The sequence below is a fragment of the Stereum hirsutum genome (assembly GCF_000264905.1).
Source record: "Stereum hirsutum FP-91666 SS1 unplaced genomic scaffold STEHIscaffold_12, whole genome shotgun sequence".
Classification (NCBI taxonomy): domain Eukaryota; kingdom Fungi; phylum Basidiomycota; class Agaricomycetes; order Russulales; family Stereaceae; genus Stereum; species Stereum hirsutum.
Genome location: NW_006763142.1, coordinates 273,947 through 291,637, shown reverse-complemented (window position 1 = coordinate 291,637; position 17,691 = coordinate 273,947). Strand labels below are relative to the sequence as shown.

General features: G+C 51.8%; 5 protein-coding genes and 1 non-coding gene across 6 annotated transcripts; 3 read left to right on the top strand and 3 right to left on the bottom strand.

The window, feature by feature from the left end:
• Positions 1-122: 122 nt before the first annotated feature.
• On the bottom strand, positions 123-206 carry STEHIDRAFT_t201. Its single transcript has one exon. It is a non-coding gene; the product is annotated as a tRNA-Arg (tRNA).
• A 182-nt stretch (positions 207-388) lies between these two features.
• Positions 389-2,692, top strand: STEHIDRAFT_148586 (Aldo/keto reductase). Its single transcript, XM_007306857.1, has 9 exons — positions 389-482; positions 545-649; positions 730-878; positions 946-1,058; positions 1,180-1,261; positions 1,558-1,652; positions 1,853-1,978; positions 2,062-2,114; positions 2,271-2,692. The coding sequence occupies exons 1-9, from the start codon at positions 452-454 to the stop codon at positions 2,420-2,422; spliced, it is 906 nt and encodes a 301-aa protein (XP_007306919.1). The 5' UTR covers positions 389-451; the 3' UTR covers positions 2,423-2,692.
• A 1,844-nt stretch (positions 2,693-4,536) lies between these two features.
• STEHIDRAFT_159385 (uncharacterized protein) lies at positions 4,537-7,202 on the top strand (the record flags this gene model as incomplete). The annotated part of the gene is made up of 9 exons (XM_007306856.1): positions 4,537-4,637; positions 4,699-4,716; positions 4,783-4,797; positions 4,857-4,928; positions 4,996-5,422; positions 5,516-5,739; positions 5,803-5,862; positions 5,934-6,826; positions 6,886-7,202. The coding sequence occupies 9 exons, from the start codon at positions 4,537-4,539 to the stop codon at positions 7,200-7,202; spliced, it is 2,127 nt and encodes a 708-aa protein (XP_007306918.1).
• A 277-nt stretch (positions 7,203-7,479) lies between these two features.
• On the bottom strand, positions 7,480-8,757 carry STEHIDRAFT_140822 (uncharacterized protein). The gene is made up of 8 exons (XM_007306855.1): positions 8,579-8,757; positions 8,460-8,510; positions 8,220-8,391; positions 8,096-8,159; positions 7,992-8,039; positions 7,833-7,931; positions 7,722-7,772; positions 7,480-7,657 (listed from the first exon to the last, which is right to left on the bottom strand). The coding sequence occupies exons 1-8, from the start codon at positions 8,616-8,618 to the stop codon at positions 7,562-7,564; spliced, it is 621 nt and encodes a 206-aa protein (XP_007306917.1). The 5' UTR covers positions 8,619-8,757; the 3' UTR covers positions 7,480-7,561.
• Positions 8,758-10,116: 1,359 nt separating this feature from the next.
• Positions 10,117-13,453, bottom strand: STEHIDRAFT_140821 (uncharacterized protein). The gene is made up of 3 exons (XM_007306854.1): positions 12,348-13,453; positions 11,788-11,930; positions 10,117-11,624 (listed from the first exon to the last, which is right to left on the bottom strand). Exons 1-3 carry the CDS (start codon positions 13,352-13,354, stop codon positions 10,756-10,758), a joined length of 2,019 nt encoding a protein of 672 aa, XP_007306916.1. The 5' UTR covers positions 13,355-13,453; the 3' UTR covers positions 10,117-10,755.
• A 642-nt stretch (positions 13,454-14,095) lies between these two features.
• STEHIDRAFT_113032 (uncharacterized protein) lies at positions 14,096-15,330 on the top strand (the record flags this gene model as incomplete). Its single annotated transcript, XM_007306853.1, has 5 exons — positions 14,096-14,351; positions 14,400-14,472; positions 14,575-14,632; positions 14,676-14,970; positions 15,038-15,330. 5 exons carry the CDS (start codon positions 14,096-14,098, stop codon positions 15,328-15,330), a joined length of 975 nt encoding a protein of 324 aa, XP_007306915.1.
• Positions 15,331-17,691: the final 2,361 nt, after the last annotated feature.

Genomic DNA, 17,691 nt, shown 5'->3' with positions numbered 1-17,691 from the left:
TGTTCCTGTCAGCTTCAGCCAAATAAACAGGGCGTAAGGTCTTTGTCGAACAGCATCGAGACTAAACCTGGGTTGCATGACAATCTGGGTAAGAAGCAAAAACGGAGACAAGAATAACGTCATGACCACCGCAGGACTCGAACCTGCAGCCTTTTGATAGCGAGAGACAATCGAAGTCAAACGCGCTACCATTGCGCCAGGTAGCCATAAATTGTAGTGAGACGCAATAACTACATGTTGTTGAGTAGCGCACGCTCAAATACTTTCAATCCACGGGCAACGGGAGCAATTGTAATCTGGCTAATATCATGCCGGTATCGTGCAAGTTCGCGTGCCATTTCAACCACGGATGTAGCCCTGGTCCCACCGCAATCCCGTTGAGACGGTGCCCCTGACTTTCTTCTTGACCACCACATCGCTGACATATACTTGGTCAATAATACCACCTTTTATGCCTTGGAACACAATTACCCTCAACGATGGTGCGCGTATTTATCGGTGGTTTGGTGAATTCATCTTACGAGAATGTTCCCATTTCGTGTAGGACATGCGATGCCCACCATCGCGTTCGGCACTTGGAAGCTTGGAAACGGCCAGGGTCCGATTGATCAAGTAGAACAGGCCCTCTCTGTAGGCTTCGACCACATTGGTGCGTTCAGTGCTCTCTTCAACGATGCTCAGTGTCGAGAGCTGACTGAAGCGTCTGCTCGATTTCACATTTGCGTATAGATACGGCTCAAGCATACGGAAACGAAGAAGAGGCTGGAAGAGCCTTTCACGAGTCGGGACTTGCTCGTTCTGACGTCTTCATCACTACAAAGTTCTCTGGAAGGGATGGGCTAGATATCGAGACGAGTATTCAGAACAGCTTGAAGAATGTACACAAATATTTCCCAGCCATATCTTTCCACTCGTTATGGTCCCTAATCGTTGGAACATGCATAGTTGGGCGTATCTTACGTCGACCTATATCTCATCCACCACCCACGCCTCGCCACGCCCGATATCCCAACTGCGTGGGCGAAGATGGAGAAGTTGAAGAGCGACGGCCTGGCGAAGTGCGTTTCTTACCTTTTAGCTACACCCACTTCACCTCCGTTCCCATCGTCATTCTCATTCGTGGTCTGTCTTTCCGTTTTTTAACCATTCTTCTCACGGATGTGCACTCTTGGGTTGCAGGAGTATTGGCATAAGCAACTTTGGCGTCGCAGAACTGGAGACGCTCCTCGCATCCGCGAAAGTCAAGCCTGCTGCCAATCAGGTGTGCTTCACTCTCTGCTTCCCTTGCACCTCCGCCTTTCCCTGTCTCGTTCGCAATCATGGCGCTCGCAAAACTCCCAGCTCAACCACATGTACAACGCATCCTGTTCCAAATCCGTGGCACGCAGCTCCCATCCAAAAATAACCTCAGCCTTTTATAATTACCTGGCCCCGCACAATGTGGCGTAGCGCCACCCCCTATCATCTCCGTCCTCTGCTCCCTTCCGACAATTTTATTCATTTATTTGCATGACCTTGAGACACCAACACTAACCTCCCTTCACTTTCCGTGAACAGATCTTGCTTCACCCCTACGTCTACCTCCAACAAGCACCCATTCTCGCCACTGCGGCCGTGCATGGGATTACTATCGAGGCGTATAGCGCGTTGATGTGCGTCGCCTTGATTCTCTCTTTGACTGTTCATTCGTATCCTGCCCGGCATCCTCTATCCAACCAATTAAATCCCGTAACACCGCAACCAATCCCTTCCTTCACATCTCCGTCTCCCTCTTGACTGTCCAACAATTCACTACTAAAAGCGCTCTTCTCGTCCATCTCTATCAATATGCAACTTGCTAATGGACATAAAGCCCTCTGACCTCCGAACCTGGCGGACCAGTTGATAAGCCTGTGAACGATATCGCGGCACGGCTCGAGACGACCCCGGAGCAGGTTCTCCTGGCGTGGGTGAAGGCGAAGGGCGCGGTCGTCGTCACGTGCGTTTAACACCTTTTCTTTTCTTTTCACTGTGTATGTCTTAGAATTTGCTCATTGATGCGATTTTTCTGGACTTGAATAGAACGTCGAGCAAGAAAGAAAGGTTGCAAGGATATCTCGCTGCTGGAGACCTCCGTACGTCGTTGATTTTCTCCTCACTTTCCCCACCCACTAACTACCTTCGACTTTGCATCCTGTTTCATTCTCCTCCTCGCCACGCTGATTCGTACTTTCCTCTATTTCTTCGTTCACTTTCTCTTCCTCCGTCCTTCTCGTTACCACGGAACACAGAGCTCACCCCTGAAGACATTGCTTTCATCGACGCCGCTGGCGCCCGCGGAGCCCGTCAACACAAAGCGAGATCCTTGATAAGGAAGGTTGCAGGTGTCGCCATTGTCGGGGCGGTGGCGATCAAGGGTTTGGGATTACTGGGGGTTTTGTGAGTATATGAGTAAGGGTACATTTGGACGGAAATGATACTGCTTGCTTTGGGTGCTATGGGGAGAAGTTCTTTGGGCTATCATATCGTGGTTGTGTTTGTGGATCGGGAAGGCGGAGTATATAGCGGTTGTGCTTGCTTGTATGTATATTGTGCGCGTAGTCTGTATGCTCATCTGTACTGTGATGGATTGGTGATGGATTTGTTGTCAGCGATAGTATGCAAGTGTGCTATTGTTTGATTATTATAAAACGTGCTTATCTGTTGCTTATTGTTCATGTTTCGTCTGTCTGCATAGAACCGTGTTTAAGGATTTATAAGGTTCTGATGCATGCGAGCTGCAGACAGTTGGCACAATATCGGTGGAGGCGGTCAGCTTCTCGGGCCCGAGGTGCCACATACAGCGAGCTTGAACGGGTGGCGATCGAAATTCTGTCATCCGGGAGTTGCCGCTCAGGCCCAGTTCGGCGCTTCACGGGATGTTTCCTCTTTTTTGGTGCCGTCGTCTGAGCTGTGATCATTTTCTCTGTGCTATCTTTTCGTCCATACTTGTCCATCATCTCGAGATAGACACACCTGTCTGCGTCGGTTTGAGGATCGCCAGTGATACGGACAGTGACGGCCATGGTCGGTCCCGGCATCATGTCATGTCTTCAAGCTATTGCCTTTTGGGTGCAGACCAACCTTCCTCCCACCCTTCCTTCCGTAACCAGTGTCTATCGCGGGTATGTGACGGCTGCGCGGGTACAGGCAATAGAATTTGGGTGCGTCTTGTTTCAGTTTCTAGCACGAGCCTCTTTGTCCCCCTTTTAATTGTACACAGTGGCCGTTGAAACTATGCCGTCCAAGAACATGTTATACCTCTCCCACTCATACACCAACCGGATGCTATCATTCAAAGGTTGTTTATGTCTAGCGAACTTCAGCGCTACCGTAACTCTGGTCAATCACCTTGAGGCTTAAAATGCATCCCACGGGAGGGCGTTTAGAAAGGTCACGGCCTTCATTGCGGGTCGAGAGATGCCACCCTGGTTTCGAATGAAGGTACTGCATGCCAGTACTAGTCCATGACAGTTTCTTAGCCTTTGGCGGTACCGATATACCCCGGTGATACCATGTCCGTATGTCTCATGGTGAGCGTTGATACGCCCCCCAAACGTGAAGTTAGAGTAGGGAGGGGAGCTGGCACAAAAGCATGACTCAGAAGCTACAGGCGATCGCGGACTGCTGATACTAATATATAACTCAGGTCCTGAGGTCAATGGTATGTCTCTTCCTGACCGATATGTTCTCCATCTCAAAGAGAGCGTCTCTAATCAGAGACTTCGAGGTGGGGCACTCTATAACCTGTCGCCCATAAGGGGTCAAACGGCCCGCAATGTTCTTTCCTCAGCCTCCTGCCTTCACACCCCTTCACACTTTAGCTGCCTCAATCTTCCCGCTATACGCTACACCGGTATCGGAAAGTCGTTCAACAATTATAACCAGCTTCTTTTATCCCGCCGCGGGAACGTGTTAACAGATTCGAATCCAGAGTCTACCTCCGGTGGAGTGGGAAAACGCTAGGTACCTCTTTGTCGTTGATCCACGCAAAAATGCCTTCTCCGTTGCAATATTTTCCCATTGGCCCGTGCCGTAATATGGTCTACACACACTAGTCTCATACGACGAACCCCCCAAGTATGACGCTGGCATCGTTCTCTCCATGAGATGAAACGCAGAGCTTCGACGTGGGTTATAGCTTAATAATTATTGCTTGTCGGTCTATCCACGTTGCAGGGTGCATTGCGGGTTCGAGCTGGCTTGTTTCGGTGCGGGCATGCTCGTAGGTTATGACAGGTATGAGGCAGCATGGACACGGACTGCGTGTTGTAACTTGTGACCGATATACTAGGACTTTGAAGGCATAAGCTCGAGCCTATGCGATTGCTTCGTTCTAAAGTTGTCCTTAGGGCGCTCTAGGACACCTGCCCTCAACCCATATCTCCTTGCAGAATATTCAGTGCTTCAATTGCTCCATGTGGTCTGGTACGTCTGTTATAAGTACGAGGTAAATGTGGACTTCCTACCGTCATCCCCCATCGAGTTTGCAAACCTTTCTTATCCCTCTACTACGAAATGGAACATAAGAGCCCTGCGAATGGAGGAATATTCCTCGAGATAGATGGGATACGTAGGCTTGTGGAGACGATGGCGCAACTGCTTTGGATCGTTTTGTTGTGAGTATATCGCCCTCGATCCATTTAAAGTAAGCCGAATGACGATTGGTATTTCTAGCAGTGACGCTAGCCGTGACAAGTGCGTACCACAAGAGCCCTTACCCGAAAGATGACCAGACAGTAGACTCCTCGTTTTCAGTTACAGATCCAAACAGACAAAGTATGTAACCACCGAAGCGTTATATCCATGGCACCAAAGCCTGATCTTACGTCGTATAGGTCTTCGTCCGCTGGCAAGCAGCCTACATCCAACTCCATTGGGCAACCTTTGGCAAGACCCGCCAAGCCAGTGTAAGACGGAATTTCATATCGCTGAGCTATCCGAAATCACCCTCACGCTCATATGTGTCTTGAGCAGACTCGCTCCACCTTTCTACGCCCTCATAATCGGTATAGACGAATATCCTGACCGCGCAAAGCTCCATGGTGCCGTCGCGGATGCGGAAGCCATGAAGAACTATCTTCGAAAGGAACTGAACGTGCCCGATGACCAGATTATCAACCTTTACAACTCACATGCCACACGCAGCCGCATCATCGAATCATGGAAGTCCTTGTACATGAACACGAGGATTCATAGAGGAGATCCTATTTTGATATATTTTGCAGGCCATGGAGCAAGCGCGAATGCTCCGAGTCAATGGACAGAGATGGCAGGGGGACGGAATGCGAAGATCCAGCTGCTTGTGCCGTATGATTATGATGGTGAAACGGTGCAGCCGATTGCAGATGTGACGCTAGGGTATTTGTTGGATGAGCTGTCGAAAGCGAAGGGAAACAACATTGTAAGCATCTTTTACCGACTGGTTTGAATACGCTGTCCGTTACTCTCTTTGAGATATAGTTTATTGATGGTGTCACGTTCTTCTGGCCATCAGACCGTCATCTTCGACAAATGTCACGCAGCGTCCGGAACCAGAGCAGACAAAAACGATCCAAGCCTACTTGTTCGAAGCATTGAATGCAAGAATTCTCTCCCGGGCAACCTCGACGAAGACGTCTTGGGTAACACACAACGAATCGTTCCCCGCGCTGCCGCACCTGCTTGCCAGGGTCAGGCACTCGGGTCACATATTCTGTTGGCGGCTTGTGGAGCAGACGAGTATGCTAAAGAGCAAAAGTGCAGGGGTTGGTTCACGAAGGCTTTGTTGGAAGTTTTGTACAGGGTCGGAGCGGAGAAATTGACCTACTCCGACCTGATGAAGAGGCTTCCCGATCTGCCCGGGTAAGTGTTCTGATCACTCCATACATCCATTGATGTCTGCTTATATGTAGTATTGACGTATGATATGGTAGGCAAAATCCGCACTGCGAGGGTGACCATCGCGATCGTCTTCTGTTCGATGGCAAAGCACCGAGCCAGAGCCGTACCATGTACCCAGTACGGGTCAGCACGTTCGAAGGCAAGTCTGTGTATACCATGGGCGCCGGTGCGGCCGTAGGCATCACGAAGGGCAGTCAGTACGCTATCTATCAGACGCCCGACGCGTCTACAGATCCAAAGAACAGAATTGGGATTCTCGTAGCTGAAGGAAAGCCTGCAGCATTCGAAACAGTTCTGACCGGCTTCTTGGAGGGCCAGTTCGATGAGAAGGGATGGGCAATACAGACTCGTGCAGGGGAGGAAGAAGATCTACGAGTTCGTATCGTCATGAGCAACAAGCTCGTTCCTGTGTTCAAGAAACTTGCGGAGGATATGCAGAGCAGGTCGGGAGAAAAACAAGGGATCCTTCTAGTCGACGACGACACTGCCGATCTTGACGTCTCACTGGACCAGGAGAATCGAGTAGTCTTCAATGTCCCCCAGGGCGCATGCACGCAATACGGACACTCTAGACTTCCCAACACCCTTCCACCCGATGTCGATATGATCTACCCAGTCATACGGTCCGCTGCACGCTACTATTGGCATCTTAAACGCTCGGCTCCTGCCTCCGAGTCTCGCGGTCTATCTAGCCTAGTGCGCGTCGAGTTCCACGAACTGATGCAGGAGAATGACGGATGGGATGGTCAGCTTCGACCGATATTGAAACCGGTGGAACCCCTCGTCGATCTCAACCCAGCCAATGTTGTTGACCTCATTGTTGGAGATGGCGGGAATAAGATGTATGGATTCAAGGTATCGAACATTAGCGCGACTCCTTTGTACGTTTCCGCATTCTACTTTGATAACAGTGATTTCAGCATCCGTGAGTCCTATTACTTGGTCATCATGTCTATGTATTTATTCTGATATTTTACTTGGTAGTCCCGTACTACCAGCCTCCTCTCGGGATAAACAACCATATAGACCCGTCTATCCCTGCCAATGGCTCCCTCACAATTGGATACGGTGCAGGCGGAGGAATGCCTTTCACGTACTACCTCCGTCCCGAACAGAATATCGACGTCGGATTCCTGAAGCTCTTCATTACCAATGTCCCTGTCGATCTCAGCGACCTGCCTCAACCGTCTCCTTTTGAGGATCCCGCTCGTGCAACGGACATAGCGGCGTTTTCGAAGCCTCTGCTCGTGTGGGATACGGTCCTCATCACTATGGTTCAGCGGAGATATGCCCCCAACTAAGAACGAGGTCTGTTGCTCAGTCTTGGGACCTACATGGTACGTACATCAGTCCGTTTACATGGACTGTCATTGAGGAGCCTGACATCGCAGACTTTCAGACGATTTGCGAGGCGCTCATGCCCCTTACGATTTGTTCGGTCTCGGTCTCATACGTCCATTTCATTCTGATCCAAACTATTATTGACCCGGGGATTGGATTCCATCGAAACACGAGTATCAGAAAAAATGGACAACTTGTTTGCACATGGAGCTGATGCCACACAGGCAAACATTCCATGGTATGTACAGCAACTTACGAATATACGAAGAACGACGTACAGTATAAAACGAGGCAACCAGAACTACGGAGCCATTCACACTCAGATGCCCTTGCCCTTCACGAAACACACCCAATCAGCCGTCTGACTCGAAACACGGCCCAACTCCTTGAAGCCATTGGAGCGATAGAAGGCTTCCTGAAGAGCCAGGGCGGTGAGAACGTATCGCATAGCAGTTGTTATCGAGCGTGTAAATTCGCACCTGCGCCTTTCCAGCTGCTCCAAGCGCGAGATAAGATTCTTCCCTGACAGCCTGTATCAATTCGTGTGAGCGAGATGCGGGAATTCGAGTGTTGAAGAACCACGGAAATACCCTATGATATACGGCGTCTATGTGAGCAGAGGCTAGTCCTCGTCTTTCGTAGTCCGGATGGGTAGCAATGATTTGCGCGAACCAGTTGTCTGTCCTCGTCTGTCGATGGAATATGAAGATCAGAGATTTAACAGTCTCAAGTTCATACCGATAACAGACCTTTTCACCCAGATATTTCTCAAAAAAGCCAACAACCTTCGGCCTGGACTATCGAATATAAGTAGTTGAGAAGGCGAAGACAGCAGAGACGTAGTAAAACTCACGATGTTTCTCCACCAATTGATAGCTTCATCCGACAGAAGAGTGAAATATTCCTCAAGCTCTTCGCTGTACAAAACATTTCATAATAGGACGCGGCGGACAGCGGGAATCTGCACACAAACTTACGTTCCGTATAGCTCGTGCCCGGGGAGAAACCACACTCCCACCGACATAATCTCCGCCGTTCCATCTGTGGCGACCCACACTTCGCCATGGTGGAGACCAGCCAGGACGTGTGCGCGCCACAAGGGCTCAGCGAGGGTCAGGTTATTCCCAGTAAACATGTTGACAACGTTCTCTGTTGGTATGATTCGTGAATCGTCGACGAGAAGTCACTACGGCGAGTTGACGATAAATGAGACATACGTCCATCGAAGGCTCTCACCACTAACGAGACGATCGAGTCGAGTTCTTCATCTGAGGCATATTTGAGCGAGCCAATGAGCCGATACGTCTCGAATCTGGAGAGGGATGGCCAAACTCACCTGTAGGATCGACGATTTGTTTGACTGATATGTTGGCCATAGTCGAGGCTTGCTTCGCGAGGAACAATAACCCAACGTGAACATGCGGCCCTTATAGTTTGATGAACTTGAAGAAGGTCAGCCGTCACTGGCAGTCTCGGACCGAAAGACTTCCTCTCATGGGTGAGCGGTCCCTGTATGGATAGTCACACGTAGCAGTGATGCTCATGGACGACTTCCCAACTCTATCACTCCATGAAACCCGAGGGATCAGGTAAAAAAAGGGGGTATACTTATACATGAACGTTCTACGCGCAACCTGGGAAGAGCGGAAGACGATAGTATCAGAGGAGTGCCCACCGCCATTTGAATGTTGGTGCCATCTGAGCGAGTACTGAGTGGTGGCGAGTGAGGAAGAACAGACCGTGCTTGCAGTGAGTAAGTAGAGGCAATTTGCGAAATTTCAGACTCCGCCTTACTAGAATCGCTCATCCCCTATGTCGTTCTTTACTTTCGACCCTCCACGAGTGGATGTAAGTGGCCAACCCACACCACGGCAAAACAAACCTTTCTGACCATATAAGCGTTTAAGTGCTAGCAATGACTTACTCTTGCCCTCGTGTCCTCACCCACACCCTCACACACTCATTGAAGCTTCCATAGTCAGAGAGTATCTAATCAGAGAGCTAGAGGAGGAAGTATATAATTCACAATTCACAACCGACAACCGACAATCCAAAATGCACAATACTTACGAGACCAGACCATACGCAAATAAAAGAAAGAAAACACACGCACACGCACACAATGTCGAAGGCTTAAAAAAAAGGAAAGATAATAGACAAACACGATCCGATATGTATATGTACACTTCCTGGACTGAAACACGAACCTGATGTATATATGTGGGGGTGGGTATTTTAGACGGCCACCATAATCTCACCAAACACAATGACGAACCGAACCGAACCGGAATAATGCACTATGTAGATGTGTCATGTAAGGAATGTAATGTAATGTAGACGGGCGGGAAAACACGAGCGAAGCGAATGAGGACCGAGACGACGATGGCCGGGAGGAGACCGAGATATCGGTGTAGGCAAGCCGCAAGAATGAGATTGTCGAGATGAGATGAGACGGAGATTGGGTGGGCGAGCGGGTCCGTGGCTGGGTGGTCCGTGGGTGGATGGTTCGTGGGCGGGTAGATGGAGGGAGGGAGGGAGGGGTCCGTAGGTGTGCAGGCGGATGGAGGGGTTTGGGGTTTGGGGATGGAAGTGTGAATGTGAATGAGGATGAGGACGTAGAGCGTCCAGAAGTCCAGAAGTCCAAACCGCAACCAAACTGAGAGGGTGTGATTGTGGGATTGACTAGTCACTGCCAATGTTACCGACTTACCGTCAAGGGAGGGTCCTCACCGCCAGGTCATGATCAGGGAGAACCGTCACTATAGTGTGGCGTGGTGAATCGTGCGATGGTAGAACATAGGACATCCTCGACGTCGTCGGTAATGAGGCCTGAGGTCTCCGCTGGCCTCAGGTAGGATGGTATGATGGTATGGTGTGACGGTGAGCGACCCAAACCACTATCAAGACTTCCACTCTGCTCGACTCGGGTTTGTGTTATGTTATGTTGTGGCGTGGCGTGGTGCAGCACGATGGCAGTAGGACGGTGGTGCAGTGCAATGCGCTGGTGGTGGTCCGCATCGTCGATGTTGGGCCCGGGGCCAGCAATGGCAATGGGACGATATAGGAGGGCAATGGGGTTGAAGGGTCATCATTGATCGTGATATAAGACATGAACGAGAATAATTGAAAGAAAGGGAATAATAACGAGACGGGACGCGGAACTGGACAGATCGAAAGGCCAAAATATCAAAAGGGGACGGAAAGAAGGTCAAGAGGGAACGGAAAGAAGGTAATCAGGGAGAAAGAAAGGTAGAAAGGGAAAAGGTAACGGAAGGATCGGGAGAGGAATGGGATGGGAAACGGGAATGGGAGTGAATGTGAATATATGTACAGAGAAATGTGCATGGGGACGAGAAAGTATATGTATATGTAGGTGGTCGAAACGGGACGGGACTGGAGGCAAAATCCGAGCAGGATGATGAGATAGATGGACGACGAGGGATGAGAATTTGAGAAAGGAGAGCGTAATAGATGCGCCGCGGGGAAGTAAATATCTATCGGTGCGTCACCTCCTCACCGCTTCCTCTTAACAACCCTATCCCCCTCCTCCCCCCTTCTGCCCATCACCGCACTCCCACTCCCTCCGCCATTTGTCCCTGCGCCACCACCCATCCCCCCAGACAACTCACTCCCCTCCCCATCCGCACTCCCACTCCCGCTCCCCTCATCACCATCAACAAGCATCCCCACATCCTCCTCCTCCCTCTCATATCCATCCGCATCTGCATCGACAAAGGCCGAATCTTCCAAGCCCTCGCCATCCCTCTCAAACCCATCCCTTTCATACCCCTCATCCATCAACCCATCAAACTCATGTTCGTCCGAGATTTCCATCTCCATCATCTCTTCTTCCGGTAACCCCCTGGTGTTAGCATTGCGAGTCCTTCGACCCCTACGGCCAACGGTAGCCCCCGCGCCTTCTTCGACTTCAGTCTCCGCCCCCGCTCCTCCTTCTTCCCTTTCACGAGCTGAGAGAGTAGCAGCCGCCGTCGCAAGCGCCAATATCCCCGGCGCGACCGGTGTCTGTCCCCCAATATTGATCCCTGCCCCTCCCATCCCTCCTCCTCCAATCCCGCCTGCTCCTCCTCCGATCCCTCCTACCCCTCCTCCAATCCCACCTGCTCCTCCTCCAATCCCACCTGCACCTAGTTCAACGACCGGCGTCCCAATCTCTCCCAACTCCGCAATATCGTCATCGGATTTAAGGTTCAACGAGACCGTATCCACCTCGACGTCCTCCTCCAGATTCGCGAACGTCCGACAGAGAGGACAGGAGAATGCTGGATGATGTGTTTCGAGGAGGGGTCGGATGCATTTGTAGTGGAAGGCGTGGGAGCAGGGGGCGATGAAGAGGGCTTGTTGGATCGTTACTGAGAAGAGGCCTGGGTGTACATAGGTCATGCGAGAACGGGATGAAGTGAGGGAGGAAGTGGAGGGGTAGGATGGGTCGTGCGAGACGGAGACGGAGACAGGGCGAGGAAGGTTAGAAAGTGGTCAGAACAGTGTAGAATATGGATGGACGGGGCAGGAAAAACGTAGACGTACATATACAACAATCCGCAAACCCACTCTTCGGCATCGCTTTCTTCGCAATCGTGCCCCCTCCCGGCGCTTTGCCCGTCGTATTGATGGCGAGAGGCGCGGTGGTGACGTCTGCGAGGGCGCGGAGTTGGCGGAGGGCGTTGGTGCTATTTGGGGAGAAGAGGAGGTGTGAGTTAGTTAAAGTGGACTGTTATGCAGGGATGCAGCGGGGTGGATGGAATGAATAGATGAACGGAAGAGGATTGAGAAGAGCATCGGCCACAAAGTATCAGTTCGCCGTCCAAGGGACACGAACATGGCCTTGCAGCTATATGCTTGCCTGATATAGACGACACAACAATGCACGTCCCATCAAAGGAGCATGGCATGGCATGACGTAGCACGTGTAGGTGATCCGCCATGATGGGCGATGGGCGATGGGCGATGGGCGATGGGCCGCGGAGGAATAAGACCCAAAAGACCTCCCCAAGACCTCCCCCTCAAAGAAAACAACGAAACAGAAACAGAAACAAAAAAACCCCACGCAAAACCCCTCAATAGCCAGAAAGAAAAGAGACACTCACTTAAACACATTCGCCCCCGCCTGCCACTCCCTTCCAATCTCAACCCTAATCCTCACACACTTATAGATATCCTCCGTCCCCCCCTGATAATCCACGCCCAACTGCAACGTATCCCCATCCTTAAGCTCAAACGGCCTCGAATCCGAATTCGCAGCGCTCAATCTGACGTGGTTCAAAAACGTCCCCGAACTACTCTTCGTGTCGCGGATATAAAACTTCGCCGCGACGCCGGTGCCGTTGCCGTTGTTGGGTGAGGGTGAAGGGCCGGGGTTGAGCGCGCTGAGTGAAGGAGGACCTTCGCACCATATCTCGGCATGTGAGCGAGAGACGACTTTCGATTTGAACGCGAGTTTGTTAGAGCCTGTCGCGTTGGCCGCAGCGACGCCCATACCGCTCCGGTCTGTGAACCTTCCGATTCGAAGCGGCGCATCGTTCTCGAGCACGTCGCGCATGATGGGCTCGAAGCGTAATGAACGGCGGGAATCGATGTGTGGGACTAGGCGGATGCGGTGCCTGTTCCCTTGGCCTCCTTGTCCTTGTCCTTGTCCTTGTCCTCCATTAGCGGCATTGGAGGCGGAGGCGGAGGTGGAGGTGGGGTGAGGGTTGGCGGCGGTGGGGGTGGCGTTTGAGGAGGAGGAGTTGGGTCCGGGCATGGATTGGGCGCGGGTATTGGCTGATGGAGGGACTGCGGGTCTATTAGGCGGGGAGTGTCCGAAACTGAATAGATGACCTCCTCCTCCTCCTCCTCCTCCGCCACCCCCATTACTATTACCATTTGAGGAAGCAAAGGCGATACCGTGCGGTACCGAGGCGAAAGGCAGCGGTGCGGTCCTCGAGCCTGCTGGTTGACTGTTGTTGGTGTTGTTGTTACTGTTGTTGGTGTTGGAGGAGGGAGCATTGGCGTTTGCGTGGGAAGGTTGGGGAGGGGAGGCGGGTGCGATGGCGCCGTTGGAGCGACGACGGCGGAGGATCTGCGTGAAGCCGTGGCCTACGCTTGGCGCTGGCATATTGGGCGTATTCGAAGCCGAAGCTGGTAGAGCTGCAGGAAGCGAAGGAGGAGTCGAAGGGGGCGAGAAGGCAAAGGGACTTGAGGTGTCGGCGGTGGTGGGGCTGGTGGGGAAGAAAGCGGCGGTGGGCGGTGTAGAGCTCGAGGAAGGAGAGCTGATGGTGCTGCTGATGCCGGCTACGGCGATGGTGCGGCGACGTGCCTCGCGGTCTCGGGCTGCTCCGGGTTGTCGCGGCGGCGAGTGGTTATTGTTGTTGTTGGTCGCTGCTGCTGAATTATTATTGATATTATTGTTGTTCGCAGAATGGATGTCGAGGGCGGCGGGTGTGGGTGTGATAGACTGTGAGCCCCTACGAGAACGGAGGAGGGCAAGGAAACCGGCTGGGCCGAGGCTCGTCCGGTGGGATGAGGGTGGAGTAGACGTAGACGCTGTAGCTGACGATGGCGGAGGGGAAGAGATGCGGACGGGCGCTGGATTGAGACGACGGGCGTCAGTCTCAGATGCAGGCTGCAGCAAATTGATCAGCGAGAGGAAACTTGCCTGGCGTCTGCGAGTGTCCCTGCTCGTGCGAATCAGGCTCCTCCATGGCCATATTGATATTGATATTCGAATTCCTTTCTCGGTCCGCGTTCGCACGGCTGTTCCCTGGACCTTCTTCCTCTCTTCCTTCTTCCTTCTTCCGTCCTGCTACCACTATTATTAGCTATAGCTCGACTGGTACTGAGATCCTCTCCAGCTGGGATGCGCGGCGAGCTCGAGCTGGGGGTGTTGCTGATACTGGGTGTGTGGCTGTTGCTTGGCGGAGTACTGGCGTTCCGTGTCAATGATTGGACTTTGAAGCTCGAGATCCGGAAACTCAGGCTGGGCGTGAGCGAGGACCGGATACGCGCGAGACGACGACGACGGCGTGGGAGGGAACTTGAACGTATGGAGCGGAGTGACGGTGAGGGTGCTGGTGAGGGTGTTGGTGAGGAGTCTGAAGAGGATGAGGAGACGGGTGAGTGAGGGCGGGTGCTGTTGCTAGGAGTACTGTGGACGTGGACAGGGGCGTTGTGCTCTGCGGACGATGACGCGGCGGAGGACGTCGATGTCGATGCGTGGTGCGAATGCGAGTGGTGGTGCGTGTGAGAGGAAGAAGTCGAAGGGGACGGAGGCCTGCTATTGACGGCACCGGCGCTAGTGGTAGTGGTCGCTGACTTTCTCTCCCTTACCCCTCCGAGCGCGAACGAGCTGAACTTCAAGGAAGGGCCTGAGAACGTCGGCGAGGGGAGCATCGTGGTCCGTGGTCCGTGGAAATATCTTTCTTCTTTGCTTCTTTCAGTGTTCACTCTTACGGGTTTACATACTTGGCTGGGAGCGTATGATGAGGCTGTTGGTTGCGGTCGTTCGTATGGCCGTATGGGGCTTTGATTGGGGATTGGGTATTGTGATTAGGGAATGGAATGGGATTAGGCAAGGCAAGGCAAGGCAAGGCGGTGTGCTGGGAGACGGGGTCGGCGCGCGCGCGCGATGGTTGGACACATACGATTGGGTTTCAGAAGCGCGTTGGGCGTTGGGAGAGGATATTTCAAGATTTGAAGGTTTGGATGAGGATTGTTACAAAGTGCAACTGCGATGTATGTACATTGTAAGCGAGCTCTTCCTCCCTCGCTGAATCATATGCATATCCCTCTCCTTCCTCAGGCTACTGCCACTTTGTTTTGCTCACATTCGCACATTCGCACATCCACGGCGAAGACACACTCTCGTTCTCATTCTCATTCTCATTCTCGTTCTCATTCTTGCTCACACTGGCTGACCCAAACCAATCACACCACAGTATTCCGCCCACCAACGCCCGCTCATACTCGTCGGACTCGGTCATCACACTCTACAGCAAGCAAGCTGTGCCCGCCCCACACCTCACACACCACATGCTGATATCGATGTTAGCGCTGTCCAACCGCACGCCGCTCATCAGCTGTACTGTATCATAGTTAACCGACCAGCGCGGATCCCCATCTTGCTCTTTCTCTGCTCGAGCTTTCAAACCGTATGTATGCGCTTCCCCACTCACAGCTGCTTTGTTTCCAGGCGCTGACCCACGAATGACGATGTACATCTCCTTTACCTGTATCGTCCGGTTGGTATGCGCACAGGGTACTTATGCATACAGTACTAGGAGCTGAGGGAGCTCTAACCTATACTACGTAAGCTGATTTATATAACCAAACCAAACCAAACCAAACCTGCTGAATATCCTTGTGTGGTGAATAAGGTCTATCCGTCACTGACGAACGACGAACGACGACGACTGCGTACTGTCTATTTAACTTATGAGCGCGGAGACCTCGCATCTCGCATCATATCGAGCACCACATCACAATCGTCCCGGCGGCCTTATAGCATAGAGTCCACAGCGGCCGCGCGCACCTCCAACTTTACCGTCGATTGTTACAGTGGTCCATGGCCATGCACTGGCATGTCGTTGGAACTTGAAGGGTTTGGACAGCCATGTCAATACTAGTGCTAGTCTGTCGCCCACAGTGTACTAGCGATTGATTAGGGTAATGATTGATGATTTGCCTCTACTAAGTACTAGTCGACGCAGCCTTCAAAGCTGAGTCATGTCTCGACCCGGATGACGATCATGCATGTTTTATTTCATACTGTACTACGCTTGGGACCGGTACTGGCCCCTGGGACTGGGACTGGATGTTTGGGATACGGATACGGATACGGATACTCAGACTCGGTTTTATGATACTTACTCAGTGTGGTTTGCTGGGTTTGACGGTGATCCTTTGACGGTGATGGTGCTTTGACGGTTTGACGCGTAACGGTGATGCATTGAAATTTGATGACCTATGGGTCAAAGTTCGAATCAGCGCTCGCGCTCGGTCTAGTTATCAATAAGTGTACTGTGCAACGTCGGTCGGCCATTGGGTGTCACGGCGACATCTATATTTGTGCATTCGTGCATATATACGCATGTGTACCGAGTATGTCTAGTGGGGTGGGGTGGGGTAGAGTGGGATTTTGTGGAGGGGAGGGGAGTGGAGAGGAGAGGTATCACTGCGGGCTGTCAGCGTCAGTGTCAGGGTAGGTTGATGATGGTCAGGATGGGGATATCTTTGCATAGCTACGGTGACTACTTGCCTTTACTTACAGAGGAGCAAAGGCTCGGAGGTCACCAATTGCAACACATCCTTTTAGCCGTTGGTGCTCGAGATCGAGGTGACGACTCTGCTCGAGTTTGGCACAGATTTTTGAGACGGCTTATGAACATCGACGACATCGACGAGTGTGTGAGTGCATGATTTAAAATTTAAACGCGGCGGCCCCGAGCTTACGCACAAGGTTTTTGTTCGAGGTTCTTTACATGCCTACATCGGTCGCGTCTAGGCACTGCAGTGGGTAGTGGGTAGTGATGAATCGACGAAGTTTGAGCTGTAGCTATGGAGTAATTATAAGCACCCATTATCCTGGAGATGATAGATCAACCTCGGGATCAAGGGTTTTGCACTTGGAGATTGAACGATCCGAGGCGTAGTTCTAGTAAGTATAAGGTCATCAAAGGACAGCTCCCCCGGGGCCAGATGTTTGGGTGTTTGGGTTTTGCAGTTTGGGTGTAAAGCGGTGGGATGGTGGATGTTTGATTGCCTCGAGTTGGTCTTGATGTCACGGTGTTTATGTTTATGATAATGTTTTCTTGATAAGTAGGCTGTAAATTCGCCGGTCGATCGTGTGCACTGATGAATCAGTACCATCATGTACTTATGTAACTTAAGAACAAAGGTAAGAATTGGGATTTCCTCTTCCCTGGTACCTATCAATGATCGAGCCAAGTTTTTTGAACGTACACACGTCTTCAGGTATAAGTATTTCCACTGAGTTCAAGCTCTTAGTCCCAAATTGTGGCGTAGGGAAGTTAACCACGTGGGTGGCGGCGAGACCTTCCGAATTCAACAAGCGCAAACAGAGCGCAAACTAAACGCCACGCCGCCACCGTATTCAGGCGCGAATTCGAAGTCACTTGCCAGTTGCCACCATCTTTTATATACATGTACTTGTGTCCCATACACACTCATACACCATGCCCAGGCAAACTGTCTGCCTGTAACTAAGACTATACCATTCTGCGGACCATGACGGAGGGCCGCTCCGCCTCGTCTCGAAAATAACTTATGCCCAGGTGCGTCACTGACTGCTCTCCTCTTCAAGCCTCTACATATGGTCTGCTGACGAGTTACAGGACCCATTTAGAACGGCTGTAAGATAACGATGCGAACAGAGGGCTCAGGGAAAGGCTCGACTCTCGACCCCTCGACCCCCCGACCCCTGATGACGAGTGCGAA

Coding starts and splice junctions, on each gene's coding strand:
- STEHIDRAFT_148586 (XM_007306857.1), top strand. CDS start 452: ATGCCTTGGAACACAATTACCCTCAACGATG. Junction 1,059..1,179: donor AAGAGCGACGGCCTGGCGAA/GTGCGTTTCTTA, acceptor CTTGGGTTGCAG/GAGTATTGGCATAAGCAACT. Junction 2,115..2,270: donor TCTCGCTGCTGGAGACCTCC/GTACGTCGTTGA, acceptor CACGGAACACAG/AGCTCACCCCTGAAGACATT.
- STEHIDRAFT_140822 (XM_007306855.1), bottom strand. CDS start 8,618: ATGGCCAACATATCAGTCAAACAAATCGTCGATCCTACAG. Junction 8,511..8,578: donor ACAAATCGTCGATCCTACAG/GTGAGTTTGGCC, acceptor AATATGCCTCAG/ATGAAGAACTCGACTCGATC. Junction 8,040..8,095: donor TCAATTGGTGGAGAAACATC/GTGAGTTTTACT, acceptor TATATTCGATAG/TCCAGGCCGAAGGTTGTTGG.
- STEHIDRAFT_140821 (XM_007306854.1), bottom strand. CDS start 13,354: ATGCCAGCGCCAAGCGTAGGCCACGGCTTCACGCAGATCCTCCGCCGT. Junction 11,931..12,347: donor GCGGGGGCGAATGTGTTTAA/GTGAGTGTCTCT, acceptor CTCCCCAAATAG/CACCAACGCCCTCCGCCAAC. Junction 11,625..11,787: donor GTTTGCGGATTGTTGTATAT/GTACGTCTACGT, acceptor ATGTACACCCAG/GCCTCTTCTCAGTAACGATC.